At 44.8% G+C, this 22,671-nt stretch overlaps 1 protein-coding gene across 15 annotated transcripts in view; it reads left to right on the top strand.

Annotated features, from left to right (window-relative positions):
* Positions 1-22,671, top strand: part of LOC139408979 (receptor-type tyrosine-protein phosphatase S-like) — a 216,867-nt gene that overhangs the window by 163,625 nt on the left and 30,571 nt on the right. For 5 of the 15 annotated variants that reach the window (XM_071153530.1, XM_071153533.1, XM_071153526.1 and 2 more), the window contains 6 exons: positions 1,706-1,753; positions 6,052-6,149; positions 8,669-8,792; positions 11,506-11,681; positions 17,252-17,371; positions 19,991-20,145. In XM_071153530.1, coding sequence (XP_071009631.1) covers positions 1,706-1,753; positions 6,052-6,149; positions 8,669-8,792; positions 11,506-11,681; positions 17,252-17,371; positions 19,991-20,145 — 721 coding nt within the window. Of the gene's footprint in view, positions 1-1,705; positions 1,754-6,051; positions 6,150-8,668; positions 8,793-11,505; positions 11,682-17,251; positions 17,378-19,990; positions 20,146-22,671 lie in introns of all 15 variants that reach the window. The other 10 variants (XM_071153529.1, XM_071153531.1, XM_071153528.1 and 7 more) reach the window with 3 other exon arrangements.

Here is a 22,671-nt window from a genome sequence, read left to right as displayed (position 1 = left end):
CACGCTTGCATCGGGAATTCCCGCCCCCCCCCCCCTCCGTTTAATTAGTTATTGTCACAGTGAAATCAGAGAAGGGGATGTCGCACGTCTTCGTCCCCATCTTTCTGCACTCATCTGCTGATTTCCTGACCTTCTCATCCCCTTATCGTTACTCCCAGTCTCTCTTCGTGGAAATTGCCAATTGAGTCAGATTCTCAACTCAGAGAAGCCTGGCCGGATGACTTACAGAAGGATGAATAGTAGTTAGGAGTTAGCCCTTGGGGTACACCCAGCCACTCATCTCTGAAGTGTGGTACGGGTTTTTAAGGTCACACTTTGAGGACCGGAAACCGTGTGCTCTGAGGACTTCCATTGAGATGACCTGTAACCTTTTGGTCACTACCTTTTGTGCACATCCGCTGTTTAGTTTCCTTGCTTTCTCTTGTGCATATGACCAGAAGTATGTTTTGTCTCTGTCGGAAGAAAACCTGTAGCTGCTGGAAATAAAGTGTTGCTATGCGTCTTCATAAATGGTCCAATACGGCAGTTTTTCCATTCCCTGAAAGCTTTTTGGCGGAGATGTTTTGTTATAACAGTGATGGTTTACTCAAATGGCAAGTGTTCGTTGTTCTCCTTACAATGTAGTTTGAGGGCTACAGTAAGGCCACAATATGCAACGCTAAAACGGAGTTCACGTACTCAATCTTTTCACCATCAAGTGCCCTTGCCGTGTACAGTATTTGTATTTGCTGCAGCATTTGTACTTATAATCTAGAGTATGCATCTACGCTTCATTGGGCTACCGTGTGCTAGCGGTCCATGAGTGTTTTCAAAAGAAAATGCTTTTGTGGCCCTGAAACTGAATTTGCACTCCTTTCGAGTCCCGAGCAGTAAGCAGCTGCAGTGCCGAGCTTCAGTGACCTCATCTTGACCAAACAGACAGGTGTGAGGAGCACGGCCTAAGATGGCCCTCTTTCTGCCCGAGTAGAAAGACAGACAGAGACCTAAGAGGGTGTGGCTGTGACGCAGCTTTTACCTTCATGGATCTTCTTGACAGACGTTGTACTGTCAGAACTGCTTCCTTTCGCACCACCTCAGACTTCTGAACAAAGGGGCTTTTCACCATTCCATTTTCAGAAGATATATAAGCCGTTTCCCTTTCTTTCTTTCTTTCTTTCTTTCTTCCTTCCTTCCTTCCTTTATTTCTTTCTCTCGCTCTCTTTTATGATGGCAATTGTCTTACCTCTGTTTATGTACGAGAAACAAAATCAATTTCTGACCCACACTATGGCCAGACAGCTTGATAGAGGAGTTTCAATTGGGCAGGAGTGATTGACGCCTGTGCCAAACAAACAGCTTGCGCTGCCACCGCGGCACTGATTTTGCCAGTGGGTGGGAGGAGGGTCAAGGTATGCTGCTGAATGTGTGGCCTACTTTCCCCCTGCCTGTCTGACAGGCTGGCTTCAAATCCAACACTCCCTGTGAAGGACCTCAATAATTCTGGGACAGGGAAGGATCTGTACAAAAATAACCCAAAGAATAGTGATTAATAACATAGTTAAACATTTGTGAATAAGTGAAGGATTGAGCTCATTTGCATCTCTGTATGTGTGTTTCTTCGCCTTTTATAATTTTGTCAATTTTTAGGATTTTTAAGTTGCCTTTGCATTTCAGCATTTTTTTTAACAAGTTTTTCTTTCTTTTTTATGTTTGCTATTCTTCACAGATTCTGGTCTGAGCAGTCCTCTAAGTGATGCCGATTTTGACTATGAAAGTTAGTCCCTACGCATTTAGCTCCTGTGTTTGTCCTCTCGCATTATTTTTGATTTTCTAGCATTGCCCCCATTTACAACGTTTATTTCCCACACGTTGCAATTTCAGCACTAATTTTCTTTTTTTTTTCTTTCTTTCGTAACCCAGCTGTTTTTGACTTTGGTTGGATTTTCAGTTGCGTTATTCACACAAAGCTGTTTGGCTGCGCATTAATCCACTCTGCGATCACTTCTGCTGATGTAAAGACGGGGTTTTTGCAGGAGTTCTGTCTTCTCTCTCTCACTCCCCTTGCTCCCATCCCTCCACCCCCACCACTGCTTCAATTCCAATCTAAACTGACTGGGTCTTTCTGCAGTCTACGAGATAACGAGCAGAATTAATTAAAGACCCTGGCAAACGATGGTTCGACATTTGATCGTCTCCCTCTCGCAGGGGGGAAAAAAAGGAACATCTTTTTTTTTCCCTTCAACGCCGAGGCACGCTGAGAGTATCTTCTCTTTTATATGTAAATAAACATATATAAACAGGCCAGTGGCTGGGGCTATCAAAAGGAATATTTTATTCCCCAGGCATATCGACTGCAGATCGGAGATTGGAAATGTTTAATCAGACGCTAGTTGTGTTTCTCCGTGCCCATTGATCGCTGCTGTTAATTGCTGAGAAACAAACGTAGGGACTACTTCGATATTGGAGGGAAAGACTGTGGGAGAAGAGGGGGGTGGGGTAGAGGAGGAGGAGGAGGAGGAGGTGGGGGATAGGGGGTGGACAACAACTTGTCCTTGAAAGACTTTACATATGATCGACTCGTTTGTCTTTGGCAGGACCAATAATAATAATAATAATAATGATTTGGGGGGGTGCTTAAACTTGTACTATTTCACCTTTTTTCTCTGAGCCCTGGTTAAACATTGTACAATAATGAACAGGGTACCAATAGGTGCCATTTCAGATGCAGTCCCACTGTCTGTGTTGATACAGAGAATATTTTGTCGAGTTAGGCAGGATTCGAGATGAAAATGGACTGTCTCCATAAGCACCAACTCAGAGCGCGGTCCAGTCTGCTCCTCTGCAATGCATTGTGGGTTGTATTCATTACAAAAAAAACAGTTTAGATGTATTGCTTGTTTTAAACAGATTGAGAGCCCAAATGAATGCCAGTAAAATTATACTAGACAGATTATTTACTCGTCCGTGCTTTTGTTAAATTAATGAAGCAAACGTCAGTCCAATTCATATAAATTTCCTTTAAGTTTAAATAAACACAGTTAATACTAGTTTCACATATGCCAGTGGGCTTACGTTCTTTTGTAAATCCCAGGTTACAGTTCCTTTTTTCCAAACCAAACACTTAAACCGTAGCCTCCGCAGGCTGTAGCAACTGTCCTGCATATATAGTACATCTGAGGCAGTACGATTGGCTGTAGATAGGCACTGAGGTACTAAGTGTTTGAGTACAACACTGTCTGCCACTGAAACACTAAGCGCACTCTGCTTTTGATCTTGCCGCTAACAAACCGCTCTCTTTTTTTTTCCCCCAAAGGAGAAAATAAGGGTAGGCGGCGTCCTCGTTTGCGTCCGTTCTTTTCGCCTTATAGCTCCTGATACCTTTTCCTGTTGAGTTTGTGGGATAACAAATTGACAGCCCAAGTCGTATTCTTCCGTTTTCTAACCCGCATTCGTTGTTAATAAATGCACCATCCGGCAATGATTAATAACAACAAGTTTCCAGCCGGGGCCATAGGAAAGTAGAATGCAATGTTAGCTCAGTCAGAAACTGATGTGTGAGCAAACAAATTTAGGAACGTGTCCTAATACATCAGGGGGGGGGGCTTGCTAATACTGCTCTTCCTATGCAAGGTTTTGTCTATTAATTCAACTTAAGATAATAAATCGATGAACAGAACCATTCTTAAAGGACTATTAAGGTTGTTTTATTTGGCCTCACACAAACGATCGTCAGATTGGTTCACTTATTGACAAAATGAAGACATGCTATTGAACTGTGTAAAAGTCAGTGCTTGAATTTGGCCAGTGCTGGGACCGTGAAGTTTCAACTGCATCACTTATGCTCTAAAATATGAACACCAGCACCGTTAAAATTAAATTGAGCACCGGCCCCTAAAATGAGTACAGGCACTTTTTTCATTTCACTGATAATAATACAATAATAACTTCAATCAGTGGGCCTTATTCAATCAGTGGGCCTTATTCAATCAGTGGGTCTTTAGACGATCTAGTGTGATCCACCTTTGAACCAGTCCTCTAATACAACACAGCATGTCCAGTCATCAACTAGAACTGTGGTGTTCAGTGCCTCAACCTCCATTAGTCCCTGTGTCTCCTATATCCCTGTTATATCCCTATAATCTTTGCTAATCCCCATGTAATTGTCGGCGTAACATTGTTCCCTTCATTTTAAAAAATTACCATCACTAATTGGGAGTAACGCCAGGGAGCGTCGAGTGTCCCCTCCCCGACAAAACAAAACATTTGTGATCCCGTCGACATTCGGGAGGACGCTAAGCGCCACGCAAATGGGATAAATTTAGGATGCTTAATCTGATTACGCCGATTTTGCACGCCCAAGGACGTCATCAAGATTTAGACAACTTTTGACCTCCATTTGCAGAAAGCAACAAAGTGGGCTTAAGCTCCTTTTAAAAATATGACTAGCGTTAAGTTCCGTGCCGGGGATATGTCCAGGGACAGGCCAACAATATATGACTCCACCGTATTCCATTACATTCCCAGCATTATGCTCCTAAATGGATTAGCTCCAGTGTACACACACAGCCCCGCCAATAACGTTACAGCACATTGCCTGGTGCACTTGGAGAGCTATAGAGAAAAAGTCGCTAAAATATCCCCAGTACTGACTCGGCTGGTTTGAATATTACTATATTTCTAGGGCTGCTGGGAAGGCGGTAGTGGTGAACGAGTGCTACAGAGACCATGCAAAAATTGCCTTTAACCGACTACGCAGGTTCTAACATTTTGGGTGGTGTGGATACTGGGGAGAGGCGTCCATCTTAAGGGCCCAGGGTTTTGGATGCTTTTTTGGATGGCCCGGCTGAAAGCCATAAAAGGGTGTCTGTGACTGGTCCTAGCGTCATGCTTGCTTGGCCTTGGCTGACTGGAGTGGAGCAGCTCGCTGCGTCATCGCGTCACTCACCACTGTCACTATAACCTTCCCCTCTTGACCCCCTCCCCCTCGTCCATCTCATCCAACCCAAACCCCAGGCCAGGGCTCGTCAACTGTCCCCTACCCCCTAACCCCTGAACTAGGTAGACAGAAGCCAGATTAGTTTACAGATGCAGTGATGTAGAGGTACTTCATTGTGGCAACATTTTGACTGCTTGTTTTATTAATCTAAATATATTTTTCAGAAAACAAAAAACTGAGGCCTTAGTTTTCCTGGCTGATGGGAAATGAGTGTTGTTATTTTGTGTGAAATGCCACTCTACAATGAGGTGACGTTATTTACGATTTGAGTTAATTCCCATATTAAATATTTGTGCCTCTGGATGTGAAAAAGATTTTCACGGGCAGCTTTTATGCTATTGTTAATAGCTCTTCCTTGTCACAGTGACTCGGTTAAGAGAAAGCTCTAGTTTTTTTTCCCTCTTACCCTAGCATAGAAACTATAATTCCTTTTGTTTTTGTGCACTGAGGAGTGATGAACAATTTATGTCAACATTGCATCATATTGGCTCCAAAGGCTAAACTCAAGGGGTGTTATTTCTCCTTTATTATTTCCCCCATCAAAAACCGAGGTTTGTTGCCTTGTCTCTGTTGCCAAGCTATTAAAAGCAGCGTCTCTCTGTAGACTTGAGCGGTAATTGGTCGGGGGGTTCTTTCTCACCATAGCAATCACCCATTGGTTGTCCTTCATTTGCGGCCCTATAACTTGTGCGCCATTACGAAGGGGAATAGTAGTGCAGAATAAAAATTTGAGCTCCGGCCTGGTCTCAACTGTATTCCCTAACATCACCCATCAACTCCATACGGACTGTGTGTTTGAATTCCAGAATGTTCCCTAGTATTCCCTCCCTCCCTTGTCACTTAAGGCTTTGTCACTCACCCCCCCCCCCCCCCCCCCCTGTCTCCTCTGCAGCTAGCAGAACCGCATTATCCACAACCCCCATTCCCCCCAAACCCTTGTCCTGTCATTCTCTTAACTTTTTGAGGGTTTTAGCCTCTCACTTCAAATGCCATGGCAGCTGTACTGATGCATTTTATTTCTATCCCTCCTTCCCCCCTCCCTCGGTTCTCTCTCTCTTCATCTGTGTGGTGAACAGGTATGATGAATCATCCACCCATCCCTATCGCAGAGCTGGCTGAACACACAGAGCTTCTCAAAGCCAACGACAACCTGAAGCTCTCCCAGGAGTATGAGGTGAGTGGGCTGGGATCAGGGGTTAAGGGTTAAAGTTGGGTCTCTGGTGAGGTAGGATGGTGTAGGGGGAAGTTGCGTCTAGATGCTGATCTTGGGTCAGTTTTGGGGAGAGGAAGCTAATCCTTGATCTGTTCATGGGGGAGAAACTTCACCCCTGACCAGGGTAGAATGAGATTACTGGGATTCCAAGGTTTTAGTGAACTAACTGTATTAATTAACATTGTAGTGGCATGTTATCTAATCAAAGTTGGCGTTGTAATATACAGTATAATCAAAGCTCCACCACATCCTCTTCAATTGGGCGCAAAATAATGAATCAACACAAATTACATTCTATACTTAAATGTTGGGTTTCCAGACAACCCTTCCCCCAATGCAATTTCATAATCCTACCAAAAATAACTGAGCACTTATTCCGTCATAATGCATCTAGTCCCACACCAGTCAACGGATGGCCTGTCAACCACCCTTAAGATTCTAAGCTGTAGCATGGTGGATCTACACACACACACACACACACACACACACACACACACACGCACACACACACACACACACACATATACACTGGCATCGGGCGAGCATGTAGCCGAGCTGTCGAAGCCCCGAGTGCAGCCAGGGAGGTTATAAATGAACCCCACCGCTGATTAGAAATCAGGATCGCTGAATCAGCCCTCGTTTGCATACAGCAATATCCTCCCTCAGAGCATCAGAGCTGCACCAGGGAGAGTTGTGGGTACTGTAGTACTGGAAGCCAACAGTAGAACCACAGTTAAGCTGGCGGTGGATGGTGGTGGCTGTTGGGATAATGACTGCTTGCAGCCATACAGTACATCTTCTTCTTATCTATTATTTATACATCTGGGTTGGACCGTGTACCAAATCGACTTCCCTTCACACGGGCGAGGCAGAGAAGGAGGAGGGTATTTAGTCATCGGTGAGGGTTTGGAAAAGAGTGACTTGTTCCCACTTCAGAAACACTTTGGTACAACGCAAAGTTCTTAATTACTTGGCTCCAAAAGGAATGCTACTTGCAGTGCACTTCTCTCTCTCTCTCTCTCTCTCTCTCTCTCTCTCTCTCTCTCTCTCCCATCTCGCTCCACCTCTCCCCTCTCCATCTCGCTCCCCCAGAAAAATAAATGACCAAATTAAATGGAGAAGTGTAATTTTCATTTTGTTATTTTCTTGATGAATGGCTGCTCATCTGGGCGTCTTGGCTTGCCAAGCCCGGACTCTTTGGGGCTCTGAGTGATTGGTTTTTCTAGTGTGGCGGGATGGAGGTGGGAGGAGAGGAGGAGGGAGGGAAGAAAGCGTAGATAGGAGAGGGGTAAGGAAGGGGAGCTCGGTTAATGATCAGGAAGGCAGTACAGGAGCTGGATGGAGAGGCGCGGCATATCTTCAGAGAATGTACATAGCAGGGGTGGCTGGTGGAGGTTCCGGAAACAGGGACGGGGAGGAGACTTTTTCGAAGGGTCCATCATCGCCTAAAGCTATGGAATGTACTGAGGAGGTGGAGTAACTAATCCATCAGGTGTCAGCAACAACATGCCCCATTCAAGAAAGGCCCACCCCCTTTTTATGGGAGCTGTCACTCATACTCATCCCCTTGCCTACACCTTTTTGTCATTATAGGGGAAGTGGAGGAGGGAGAGGACTGTTAAAGTCAAAACCAAGCTCGCCCTATTATACAAACACACACACACACTCACGCCTTCAAGAGAGCACTACTACGCACAAAATAATCCTAGTCAGCCTCAGGGGAGACCAGACAAGAGAAAAAGAGAAGGAGAAGGATGGGATGAGAGAGAGAGAGACAGAGATGGGGACAATGCGGAGCAGGTTCTCCTTGTGCCGAGCTGGCTGTCTGTTATTTCACTGTGATGATTGCGGGTAAACTGTTACATCAGGCTCCTATTTGGACTTTATTTAGCCTCAATCTCTGTTCCCTGCGCCAGGCCCTAACCGAAAACATCCTTCAAGCTAGCGCCAGGGCCCACGAGCGAGCGCCGAATCATAATGGAATACTAAATTACCCTGACAAGGGAATAGAATATTTATCCGGAAATCTCGTATTCCAAGCGCGGGCAGCATTTGTCTTGCCAGCAGTGTCGGGGCCCAGGAACCTGGTTTATTCCCCCTCTCTCTTTTTCTCCCTAAGAGAAGAGCTGCCACCTTGATCAATATTTCCATTGCCATTATGCACTGTCTACATTAAAGAGATGACGAAGCCACCTGCGCAGATGTTTATGTTTGAAGTGGGCACGGAGCAACTGCTAATGAGGCTGTTGTTCCCTTGTTTATTTTTTTTTTTTTTTCTTGTTTTCCCTCTCTCTCTCTCTCTCTCTCTCTCTCTCTCTCTCTCTCTCTCTCTCTCTCTATCTCTCTCTCTTGTTGTGTTCCTTTCTGTGCCTTCCCTCTCTGTATCTTTCCTTCGTCTCCTTTCTGAGGGTGTCATATTGTGTGTGTGTGTGTGTGTGTGTGTGTGTGTGTGTGTGTGTGTGTTCTATCCTGTCCCACAGTCCATCGATCCGGGCCAGCAATTTACATGGGAACACTCCAACCTGGAGGTGAACAAGCCCAAAAACCGCTATGCCAATGTCATCGCCTACGACCACTCCCGCGTCATCCTTGCACCCATCGAAGGTAAGACTAGACACTTTTATTAACTTTTTACTCCACCAATTGCAACTTCAATACTCTGTGTTGGTCTATTATGTCTTGCAGTCCAAGGTTTGAGGTAGACTGACTGCCCAATACTCTTTGGTCTCATCTTATTTGATCTTATGAAATGACCATTGGTGCATAGTTGAGAACATTGCCAGAGGAGCTCAACCTTCAACAGTGAAAGTCTCCTAGCGTTCGTCATAGCCAGGTGAACTCGTCACCCTTCAACCCTGCCAAGCTCTCAACCTCTCTCCACCTTTTTCTGCGACTTATCCATTTAGACTTGATTTTGACAGTTCGCAATAAGCCCAATTTAAGAGTGCGACAGCACACATGACAAAATCATCCCTGGCAAAGCGTCCATAAATACATAAATTAATCAAGTCTGAAATTTCCATTTTACAGTGCAGTGATTTTACCATTAGTCACAGCAGTAGAACAATTCATGTATGCAGCCATTTGCTGTTCACTTAGCTATGACTAACGCCAATGCGCCACAATCGCATTGTGCGACGTGGAATCCTTTTTAATGACGTTTGCCTTTTCTCTCTCTTTCTCTCCCCCACCCCACGGTTGTCGCTGCGCTCTTTGTCGCATCTCCCTACTCTTAAATTAGCCCAGTCAAGTGTTTCATTGTTTGTCGCTTGAGTTTAAGAGTTATAACTAGTATGTTATAAAGGAAGGCGTGTGACATTCAACCATATTTTATTAGTTGATAGAAGAGTAGATTCTAGTCTAGATAACTGTAAATACAATTAGTAGGGTCATTGAGGTTACAGATTGCCTGGTTAAAGATAGATACGATGGTCGGAGGATACATTGGAGACTAAACGAATGGTATTCTCAGAGCTCCCATATATTATATATGCATTTGCCTAAAGAATGTATTGTGGTGGGTGGCATGTGTATGGCGTCAAAGGCTTTGGACATTGGGACATATTAAGCTGAGAGGGTCTCAAGAGCATATACACATTGACTATGGCTATTTTTGGCAGAGAGGAACGATGAGCTACATTTGACTATTTCACACACACACACAAAGATAGACCTACACTACATGACCAAAAGTATGTGGAAGTCTGCTTGTCGAACATCTCATTCCAAAATCATTAATATGGAGTTGTTCCCCCCTTTGCTGCTATAACAGCCTCTACTCTTCTGGGAAGGCTTTCCACTAGATGTTGGAACATTGCTGCGGGGACTTGCTTCCATTCAACCACAAGAGCATTAGTGAGGTTGGGCAATGATATTGGGTGATTAGACCTGGCTCGCATTCGGCATTCCAATTCATCCTAAAGGTGTTCGATGGGGTTGAGGTCAGTTCTTCCAGACCGATCTTGACAAACCATTTCTCTATGGCGCTTGCTTTGTGTATGGGGGCATTGTCATGCTGAAACAGGAAAGGGCCTTCCCCAAACTGTCGCCACAAAGTTGGAAGCAAAGAATTGTCTAAAATATAATTGTATGCTGTAGCGTTAAGATTTCCCTTCATTGGAACTAATGGGCCTAGCCCGAACCATGAAAAACAGCTCCAGACCATTATTCCTCCTCCACCAAACATTATAGTTGGCACTGCATTCCGGCAGGTAGCGTTCTCCTGGCAAATCCTGGCATCCGCCAAACCCAGATTCGTCCATCGGGCTGCTAGATGGTGAAGCGTGATTCATCACTCCAGAGAACGCATTTCCACTGCTACAGAGTCCAATGGCACCGAGCTTTACACCACTCCTGCCGATGCTTGGCATTGCACATGGTGATCTTAGGCTTGTGTGCGGCTTGTCGGCCATGGAAACCCATTTCATGAAGCTCCTGACGAACAGTTATTGTGCTGACTTTGCTTCCAGTGGCAGTTTGGAACTCGGTAGTGAGTGTTGCAACCGAGGATAGACGATTTTTAGACGCTACGCGCTTCTGCACTCGGTGGTTCCATTCTGTGAGTTTGTATGGCCTACCACTTCGCAGTTGAGCCGTTGTTGCTCTTAGAAATTTCCACTTCGCAACAACAGCACTTACAGTTGACCGGGGCAGCTCTAGCAGCGTAGAAATGTTATGAACTGACTTGTTGGAAAGGTGGCATCCCATGGCGGTGCCACGTTAAAAGTCATGCTACAGCCAATGTTTGACTATGGAGATCGCATGGCTGTATGCTCGATCTCATACATATGTCAGCGACACACAATTAGACACACTGCAGGGCTTATTCTGACACAAACACTCACCCAGCCTGCTTGCAGGAGGGCTATTTTAGCTGAGATTTAGTGGGGCCTGTGTGTGTGACAGGCCGTGGTGATGGCTGTAGAGCGATGGAGGAGAGAGGACCGCTCTGAGCACTGATTTACTCCCCAGACCCGCGCTCCTTACTGCACACTCCAGCATCAACACTAAATCACAACCACAACACCAGGCCAGAGAAATACATAAATAAAACATACAGAAAGAGAGAGAAAGAGAGAGAGAGTGAAAGAGAGAGAGAGAGGGAGAAGACGAAAGTGAAAGAAAGAAATTGAGAGGCAGAAAGGTGGAAAGAGAGAGGACACAGTGACCTAAGAACACAGCAATAAGAGCAATAAGAGCACAGCGAGGTCGGGAAATTGCCTGAGCCGTTAAAGTTGGCCACTTGGCTTATTAACAACCAACCATTCTAGAAATTGTACCTTCTTCAACTCTATTACTCTCTTCTCTCAATTTCCAGGTATCATAGGCAGCGACTATATCAACGCCAACTACATAGACGGTTACAGGAAGCAGAATGCCTACATCGCAACGCAGGGTCCTTTGCCCGAGACGTTCGGAGATTTCTGGAGGATGGTGTGGGAACAGAGGGCAGCCACTGTGGTCATGATGACCAGACTGGAAGAAAAATCACGGGTAAATAAATATAGAATTGAATCTGGTGTTCCCCCTGGATCAGTGTTAGGCTTGTTTTCTGACCAAAACAGACTTTACAGAAAAACAGGAACAGATAATCCTTTGTGGTTGGTGCAATGTTGTTGTCTATAAGCAAGCCATAATCAGCCTAGGAATTGTGAATCGTCTTCCAACAATACGAAGAATGCCAAGTTTCTTTACCTCGGGTATCTTACCTCGTTCTCTGTTATCCTCCTCCATCTCTGCCCCTTTTATCCATTTACCTATCCCTCCGTCGTGTGTGTTCCACCCCTGTCAGATACCATCAGGGTTAGCAGGCGGCAAGCGTTGACTGTGAACTCAATGAGAGTGTTAGAACGATGCGTTTCCTGGACTAGCTGTCACATCGCATCAGGGCCTGGGGGGGGGGGGGGGGGGGGGGGGCATATTGAATGAATCTTCATTAGGTTAGGATGAAAAGGAAGGATAGGGTGACTGAGTGTTGGGATGGAGGAGGGGGAGTGGTGGGGGAGCTGTCTTGGACACACTGCATGTATCTCTGCTGAAAGGGATACATACCCACCCTTGATTGATTGGTGGTTGTTGCTAGGGGGAGGCAGGGGGATGGGAAGATGAAGGGATGGGGAAGGGTTTGATGATTGTAGGTGAAGCCTACAGGGAATTAGTTGATTTGACACTTATTTTTTCCTTTCATTCCCCCGGTTCTCTCTGTTTATTCTCCTGGAGTGTAGAAAATGTAAAGGCATCCCAGGGCCCGAAGGTGTTCCTAATGTTTGGTATACTCAGTGTATTTCATGGAGTGTAACAACATGTGAGCAATAATGTACCAAATATAAGATGAGTCTATTATTATAGGGTAAGCATTAGAATAAGCCACCTTAATATTCACAGCCATATGCAGTACCAGCCAAAAGTCTGGACACACCTACTCATTCCAGGGTTTTTCTTTATTTTAAAAATGTTCTACAGTCGTGGCCAAAAGTTTTGAGAATGACACAAATATACATTTTCACAAAGTCTGCTGCCTCAGTTTGTATGATGGCAATGTGCATATACTCCAGAATGTTATGAAGAGTGATAAGATGAATTGCAATTAATTGCAAAGTCCCTCTTTGCCATGCAAATGAACTGAATCCCCCCAAAAAACATTTCCACTGCATTTCAGCCCTGCCACAAAAGGACCAGCTGACATCATGTCAGTGACTCTCTCGTTAACACAGCTGTGAGTGTTGACGAGGACAAGGCTGGAGATCACTCTGTCATGCTGATTGAGTTCGAATAACAGACTGGAAGCTTCAAAAGGATGGTGGTGCTTGGAATCATTGTTTTTCCTCTGTCAACCATGCAAGGTTTCTACCTGCAAGGAAACACTTGCCGTCGTCATTGCTTTTCACAAAAAGGGCTTCACAGGCAAGGATATTGCTGCCAGTAAGATTGCACCTAAATCAACCATTTATCGGATCATCAAGAACTTTAAGGAGAGCGGTTCAATTGTTGTGAAGAAGGCTTCAGGGCACCCAAGAAAGTCCAGCAAGCGCCAGGACCATCTCCTAAAGTTGATTCAGTTGCGGGATTGGGGCACCACCAGTACAGAGCTTTCTCAGGAATGGCAGCAGGCAGGTGTGAGTGCATCTGCACGCACAGTGAGGTGAATACTTTTGGAGAATGGCCTGGTGTCAAGAAGGGCAGCAAAGAAGCCACTTCTCTCCAGGAAAAACATCAGGGGCAGACTGATATTCTGCAAAAGGTACAGGGATTGGACTGCTGAGGACTGGGGTAAAGTCATTTTCTCTGATGAATCCCCTTTCTGATTGTTTGGGGCATCCGGAAAAAAATCTTGTCCGGAGAAGACAAGGTGAGCGCTACCATCAGTCCTGTGTCATGCCAACAGTAAAGCATCCTGAGGCCATTCATGTGTGGGGTTGCTTCTCAGCCAAGGGAGTGGGCTCACTCACAATTTTGCCTAAGAACACAGTCATGAATAAAGAATTGGTACCAACACATTCTCTGAGAGCAACTTCTCCCAACCATCCAGGAACAGTTTGGTGACGAACAATGCCTTTTCCAGCATGATGGAGCACCTTGCCATAAGGAAAAAGTGATAACTAAGTGGCTCGGGGAACAAAACATCGATATTTTGGGTCCATGGCCAGGAAACTCCCCAGACCTTAATCCCATTGAGAACTTGTGGTCAATCCTCAAGAGGCGGGCGAACAAACGAAAACCCACAAATTCTGACAAACTCCAAGCATTGATTATGCAAGAATGGGCTGCCATCAGTCAGGATGTGGCAGAAGTTAATTGATAGCATGCCAGGGCGGATTGCAGAGGTCTTGAAAAAGAAGGGTCAACACTGCAAATACAGTGCCTTGCGAAAGTATTCGGCCCCCTTGAACTTTGCGACCTTTTGCCACATTTCAGGCTTCAAACATAAAGATATAAAACTGTATTTTTTTGTGAAGAATCAACAACAAGTGGGACACAATCATGAAGTGGAACGACATTGATTGGATATTTCAAACTTTTTTAACAAATCAAAAACTGAAAAATTGGGCGTGCAAAATTATTCAGCCCCCTTAAGTTAATACTTTGTAGCGCCACCTTTTGCTGCGATTACAGCTGTAAGTCGCTTGGGGTATGTCTCTATCAGTTTTGCACATCGAGAGACTGAAATTTTTTCCCATTCCTCCTTGCAAAACAGCTCGAGCTCAGTGAGGTTGGATGGAGAGCATTTGTGAACAGCAGTTTTCAGTTCTTTCCACAGATTCTCGATTGGATTCAGGTCTGAAGTTTAGAAGGACGGCCAGGTCTTGGTAGATTTGCAGTGGTCTGATACTCCTTCCATTTCAATATTATCGCTTGCACAGTGCTCCTTGGGATGTTTAAAGTTTGGGAAATCTTTTTGTATCCAAATCCGGCTTTAAACTTCTTCACAACAGCATCTCGGACCTGCCTGGTGTGTTCCTTGTTCTTCATGATGCTCTCTGCGCTTTTAACGGACCTCTGAGACTATCACAGTGCAGGTGCATTTATACGGAGACTTGATTACACACAGGTGGATTGTATTTATCATCATTAGTCATTTAGGTCAACATTGGATCATTCAGAGATCCTCACTGAACTTCTGGAGAGAGTTTGCTGCACTGAAAGTAAAGGGGCTGAATAATTTTGCACGCCCAATTTTTCAGTTTTTGAATTGTTAAAAAAAATTGAAATATCCAATAAATGTCGTTCCACTTCATGATTGTGTCCCACTTGTTGTTGATTCTTCACAAAAAAATACAGTTTTATATCTTTATGTTTGAAGCCTGAAATGTGGCAAATGGTCGCAAAGTTCAAGGGGGCCGAATACTTTCGCAAGGCACTGTATTGACTCTTTGCATCAACTTCATGTAATTGTCAATAAAGCCTTTGCCACTTATGAAATGCTTGTAATTATACTTCAGTATTCCATAGTAACATCTGACAAAAATATCTAAAGACACTGAAGTAGCAAACTTTGTGAACATTTATTTTTGTGTCGTTCTCAAAACTTTGGGCCACGACTGTACATTGTAGAATAATAGTGAAGACATCAAAACTATGAAATAACACATATGGAATTATGAAGTAACCAAAAAATTGTTCAAGAAATCAAAATAGTTTTTTATTTTAGATTCTTCAATATACCACCCCTACCTTGTCACAACGCAGCTGATTTGCTCAAATGCATTAACATGTTATGGCTGCAATCCCCCTATCGGGATAAGTGTCATCAACAACCGCTGAATAGCATAGCGCTACATACAATAAATATTACTATAAATATTTATATTCATGAATTCACAAGTGCAATATAGGAAAACACACCTTAGCCTTTTGTTAATCCATCTATCGTGTCAGATTTTGAAATTATGCTTTACAGCGAAAGCAATCCAAGCGTTTGTGTAAGTTTATCGATCGCACGATAAAACATTAAGTACACTTAGCATCAGGTAGCTCAGTCACGAAAATCAGAAAAGCAATCAAATTAATCATTTACTTTTGATGATCTTCGGATGTTTTCACTCACGAGACTCCCAGTTACACAACAAATGTTCCGTTTGTTACATAAAGATGATTTTTATATCCAAAATACCTCCGTTTGTTTGTCGTGTTATGTTCAGAAATCCACAGGAAAGAGCGGTCACGACAACACAGACGAAAATTACAAATAGTTTCCATTATGTCCACAGAAACATGTCAAACGTTTTTTATAATCAATCCTCAGGTTGTTTTTAAAATATATAATCAATAATATATCAACCCCAAATGTCTTTCACAGTAGGAGAGGGGAAAACAATGGCTGTCCAAATTCTGTTGCGCAAGCAAAACTCATGTGACCACTTGATGCGATGTTATCGTTCTGGCTCATTTTTCAAAATAAAAGCCTGAAACTATGTCTGAAGACTGTTGACACCTTGAGGAAGCGATTAGGAAAAGGAATCTGGAGCAACGGGAGGCTATGGAACATGGAGTTTTCAAAACAGAAGCCACTTCCTGTTTTTATTTTCCTCAGGGTTTCGCCTGCAATATCAGTTCTGTTATACCCACAGACAATATTCTGACAGTTTGGAAACTTTAGAGTGTTTTCTATCCAATACTAAGAATAATATGCATATATTAGCAACTGAGACCGAGGAGCTGGCCGTTTACAATGGGCACCTTTTCATCCAAGCTACTCAATACTGCCCCTGCAGCCATATGAAGTTAAGAAGGAAAGAGATTCCACAAATGTACTTTTAACAAGGCACACCCGTTAATTGAAATGCATTCCAGTGGACTACCTCATGAAGCTGGTTGAGAGAATGCCAAGAGTGTGCAAAGCTGTCATCGAGGCAAAGGGTGGCTGATTTGAAGAATCTGAAATATAAAATATATTTAGATTTGTGTAACACTTTTTTGGTTACTACATGATGTGTGTGATATATGTGTTATTTCATAGTTTTGACGTCTTCCCTATCATTCCACAATGTAGAAAATAGTAAAAAATAAAGAAAAACCCTTGAATGAGTAGGTGTGTCCAAACTTTTGACTGGTACCATAAGTGATAGCTATCTCTACGAACTGATCTGTCATCAGCATTGTGGAATAATCTGAATGTTAAAGTAAGTAAGTAAATGGAGAAATCTGATCTGAGAGCAGTGCTGCCTTTCTTTCGATCCTATTTGTATCGACACAAGCTCCGACTACGAACTTTGAGAAATGTCTCCCTATGTGGTTTTGGGAAGCGCATGTGAGTTCTTCGGCCGTTATAGGAATGATGCATCGTTAAAACACACTAAGCTTATGTTCTATTGGGAAACCGGGCCCTGGTGTGTTCTGTGAGCCTTTTTCTTTATAGGACGGCTGGTGAAGGAATGGGGTTCACTGTGTAATAGGATTCTGTGTGATTTTGTGTGTGGAGCGTGCGTTTTTTGCATTTGGGTGTGTATGCGTGCATGTTTGCATTTTTGTGTGAGTGTATATGTGTGAATGAATGCCATAGTTTGCCTTTGTTGCGTGTTTGGGAGTGTCTGTGCACTTACCCACCTCGTCTCCTCTCTCCTCAGATCAAGTGTGACCAGTACTGGCCCAGTCGAGGAACAGAGACCTATGGGATGACCCAGGTGACTCTACTGGACACCATAGAGCTGGCCACCTTCTGCGTCCGCACCTTCTCCCTGCACAAGGTACGAGTGAGTACACAACTTTACTCCACCCATGCTGAAACCAATTTCACACGATGTTGTGCTGCGAGTCACACTGCAGAGTACTGTACACACGGGCAAAACATACCTCACCACACGACACAATTAAAACGGCCCTACATTTTAAATCGGACTCCCTACATTCTACACTCCACTCCTACGTATCCACATTGCACACTATACCACTCCAGTCCAGACGGTTTATATCCATACTACTCCCTAGGTCCCCTATAGAACTGAAAATACCAGGTACGGTAGTAGTTCAAAGCACTATGGCTCTGCCTTTCTCGTAGGCTTGGCGGAACCCTCCCCGTGTTTCTTCCCTCCGTCTTATTGTTTCAGCGGAGGCTTTGTTTGTATGTCTTGTGAGGCAATCTGTGGAAAAACCAATGTGGAAATAATGTGAGGAAAGGAATAAGAATTGTCCTGAATGTGATATGAGCTGTAATATGCTGCTGTATGCAGGGCCTGGGCCCTGGGGAGAGCAAGCCCTTCAGGAGCCTGTCTGTCTGCCTCCTTGTATTGTATTGGCTTTGCGAGTCAAAGTCACCAGCAGTGTATTTCTCGGTGCCGGCACTCAACACAACATACCCCTGCTGCATCCAACAAGCAAATAAACAAGCAGAATGGCGGGGAATAGGTAAAGGATGGAAAGGAGAAGGAAATTGTCTCTCTCTCTCTCTCTCTCTCGCGCGCTCTCTCTCTCTCTCTCTCTCTCTCTCTCTCTCTCTCTCTCTCTCTCTCTCTCTCTCTCCCAAACTATTTACTTTCTTTCCTTCTTCCCAGACCTCTTTCCTCTTCCTCTCTTGTTTGCTGTCCAATCATCTTTTAATGCCCGTCTGCCAAATAGAAGCACTTAGCTAAGTGAGCGGAAAAAAATGCTACATGCATAATTGGCCGACTTTTTATATCCCACCCTTCCGCGACTCTTGGCGGTCAAGCCGACATAAAAGAGTAGAGCTAAAAAGGAAATGTATCTTTAAAAGTTACGACTGCAATAAGTGGGCCCTTTAAGATGTCTGTGGCAGTGTGTTTTGGTTCTGTTAAATGGAGCACGATGCCTACGCTAATGCTATGTTAACAGTGCTGGAGCTAAGGGGAACTAGCTAGCTGGTAACACAAGTGCTTTTGGGCTAGTTAGGTTCAGTGCTACGTGGCTAACACTATGCTAACGCGTTCTGTTGCTTTATACTGGAGCTAAGTAGAGTAGGTAGCTAAGGCTAGCTAGTAGCACTGGTGCTTTGGGGCTGGTTACAATTTTTCAGGCTTGTTGTACACATCTGTTGGTTTACGGCAGCTTGTCGACCCGTCCCTCTAGATCCCTCTGTGCTCTCTATACTCCACCCCCCCCCCCCTTTTTCTTTCCTCTGTTTTCTCCACACGCTGCTATTCCATCTCTTTCTTACCCTCCCTCTATCCCTCACACATCTCTCCATGTTCTCTCTTCTTCCCCAGCTGTCTCTTATCCCCCCACCTCTCTCTCTCTATCTTTCTCTTTCTCTCTCTCTCTTTCTCTCTATCTTTCTCTCTCTGTCTCTCTCTCTCCCCTCATTCCCTCTCTTACTCTCCTTATTTCTGGTATAGTGTCTCATTGTTCTGTTCTTGGATTTAACTGAACTCTGGTTACGGTATTTGCTTTGTAGAGAGTCTGTAACACACACACACACACACACACACACACCCTCCACACACACACACACTCTCCACACACAGGCACACACATATGTGTGCGTAATGTGTAGTGACACAGAACCCTCCTGACGAGTGATAAATTCTTTAAAATAATCTGGGCACCAGCCAGCTAGTTATCCCTCCCTGCAAAGAAAGAAGCACATCCACAGCAGAAAACACAAAACCAGTGGAATGGCCAGGAAATAAATAGACAAAGAATAGACAAATCCCCTCAAACTAGGTCAGTTTGCTTTTAATTAATGCATCTATTTATTCATTTATTCAGCAGAAAAGTCTGTGAGGATAGCAGAAAACGCTGCATTGAAATGCAAACGATAGCTTTAAAGAGCTTCCAGGAAGAAAGGGAAAGGGAAAACTAGAGGGCAGGGCAATGTGAGGTGTTTTTTCTCATTTAGTTTTTTGTTTTTTCTGCCGCTGGATAATGTTTTTAATGTGTTAGACGGCTTTCCAATGCGCCCTTATTACCGCTCTCTTTATGTATCGGGCGTGTCCTCTGTTTATTGTGGTTGGCCCACAGACAGGGGAACAGATTTTGGGGTAAAAACATGAATACTAGCTAAGATAGTGACATGCTAGGTCCTATATAAGAATAGGAGGCACGTTGGAACCCCTCCCCCACACAAACACACACCCACAAGTGGAATTACCCTCCGCTCAACACACACGTTAAATTACCCCCCCCCCCCCCACACACACACACACACACATGTTAAATTACCCCTCCCCTCCACACACACACACACACACACACACACACAAACTGAATTACCCCCCCCCCACACACACACGTTATATTACCCCCACATCCTACCCACACACACACACACACACACACACACACACACACACACACACACACAAACAAACACATGTTGAATTAACCCGCATCTCTCTCTTCTGCCCCTCCAGAATGGTTCCAGTGAGAAGCGGGAGGTACGTCAGTTCCAGTTCACAGCGTGGCCTGACCACGGTGTCCCCGAGTACCCCACCCCCTTCCTGGCTTTCCTACGCAGAGTCAAGACCTGTAACCCCCCTGACGCAGGCCCCATCATCGCCCATTGCAGGTTGGTACACACACACATACACTCACACGCTCACACACTACACAGGTACAGATAGTGTACAGGTTTCACAGCAGGGTATATAGTATATAAAAATAATACTTCTGACTGACCACACACAGTTTGGTGAAGGTTTTTGTTTCACCCCATTCAACTACTACTGCCTAAATTCTATCAGCATATCGATTGTGCAACCAGGGGTGGTAAATCCCTGGATCATTGTTATTCTAACTTCCGCGACGCATATAAGGCCCTCCCCCGCCCTCCTTTCGGGTTAAGCTGACCACGACTCCATTTTGTTGCTCCTTGCCTATAGACAGAGACAAAAATAGGAAGCTCCCGCGCTCAGGTCTATTCAACGCTGGTCCGACCAATCTGATTCCACCCTTCAAGATTGCTTCGATCACGTGGATTGGGATATGTTCCGCATTGTGTCAAACATCAACATTGACGAATACGCTGATTCGGTGAGCGAGTTTATTTGCAAGTGCATCGGCGATGTCTTACCCACAGCAACTATTAAAACATTCCCAAACCAGAAACCGTGAATTGATGGCAGTATTCGCGTGAAACTGAAAGCGCGAACCACTGTTTTTAACCAGGGCAAGGGGACAGGAAACATGACCGAATACAAACTGTGTAGCTATTCCCTCCGCAAGGCAATCAAACAAGCTAAGCGTCAGTATAGAGACAAAGTAGAGTCGCAATTCCACGGCTCAGACACAAGAGGTATGTGGCAGGGTCTATAGTCAATCACAGATTACAAAAAGAAAACCAGCCCTGTCGTGGACCAGGATGTCTTGCTCACAGACAGACTAAACAACTTCTTTGCTTGCTTTGAGGAGAATACAGTGCCACTGACACGGCCCGCTACCAAAATCTGCAGACTCTCCTTCACTGCAGCCGACGTGAGTAAAACATTGAAATGTGTTAATCCTCGCAAGGCTGCAGGCCCAGACGACATCCCCAGCCACGTCCTCAGAGCATGCTGGCTGGTGTGTTTACGGACATATTCAATCAATTATCCCAGTCTGCTGTTCCCACATGCTTCAAGAGGGCCACCATTGTTTCTGTTCCCAAGAAAGCTAAGGTAACTGAGCTAAACGACTGGTCCTTGACTTGAGAGACAAGTCAAGGACCATATCACCTCCACCATACCTGACACCCTATACCCACTCCAATTTGCTTACCGCCCCAATAGTTCCACAGATGACGCAATCGCAACCACACTGCACACTGACCTAACCCATATGGACAAGAGGAATACCTATGTGAGAATGCTGTTCATCGACTACAGCTCAGCATTTAACACCATAGTACACTCCAAACTCGTCATCGCACCCCGCCCTGTGCAACTGGGTACTGGACTTCCTGACGGGCCGCCCCCAGGTGGTGAGGGTAGGTAACATCTCCACCCCACTGACCCTCAACACTGGGGCCCCAAAAGGGTGCGTTCTGAGCCCTCTCCTGTACTCCCTGTTCACCCACGACTGCGTGGCCATGCATGCCTCCAACTCAATCATCAAGTTTGCAGACGGCCCTACAGTGCTAGGCTTGATTACCAACAATGACGAGACGGCCTACAGGGAGGAGGTGAGGGCCCACGGAGTGTGGTGTCAGGAAAATAACCTCACACTCAACGTCAACAAAACAAAGGAGATGATCGTGGACTTCAGGAAACAGCAGAGGGAGCACCCCCCTAGTTTTAAGTTCCTCGGCGTACACATCACGGACAAACTGAATTGGTCCACCCACACAGACAGCGTGGTGAAGAAGGTGCAGCAGCGCCTCTTCAACCTCAGGAGGCTGAAGAAATTCAACTGAAATGTGTCTTCCGCATTTAACCCAACCCCTCTGAATCAGAGAGTTGCGGGGGGGCTGCCTTAATCAACATCCACGTCATCGGCGCCTGGGGATCAGTGGGTTAACTGCCTTGCTCAGGGGCAGAATGACAGATTTTTACCTTGTCAGCTCGGAGATTCGATCCAGCTTTTGGACCAAACTAGGATGAGATTCAACTTGGTTAACGAGACTGCATAAGGATTCAACTAGATTCGTTGAATGAGGAGTGTCAAGGTTTCCTCACCAATGAACTATGGACCCAGCATTTGAGAAAAACAGTTCCTTATTCCTCAGAATACAGAGGCCAAATTGTAACCCTAAATTTTCCACTCACATCCGTAGATGACGGATTTTAAGTGTACCGTTAGGATTCGATCCATACTTACAGTATCTTTGTTCACACAGCATGGTAGTAGATCATATTATTCATATTTATTGGAAAGATATCCTCACTCACAGTATGTATGCTCTGAATTCAATGACCTAAATAGTTTACTGCCATGGCAACAAACAAGGGTTCAACCAAGCGAGTTGTCGTTGGGAACCTACCATGTCAGTGGGAACCTGTACAGGAGGTGTGACACAACCACTGTTCAACAGCGTGAGCAATACACTTTACAATACACACGATACACATCAGTGTGTGTGTGTGTATGTGCGTGCTTGTGTGTGTGTGTGTGTGTGTGT

The sequence above is a fragment of the Oncorhynchus clarkii genome, chromosome 5 (assembly GCF_045791955.1).
Source record: "Oncorhynchus clarkii lewisi isolate Uvic-CL-2024 chromosome 5, UVic_Ocla_1.0, whole genome shotgun sequence".
NCBI lineage: Eukaryota > Metazoa > Chordata > Actinopteri > Salmoniformes > Salmonidae > Oncorhynchus > Oncorhynchus clarkii.
This window is presented reverse-complemented; position numbering and strand designations above follow the sequence as displayed.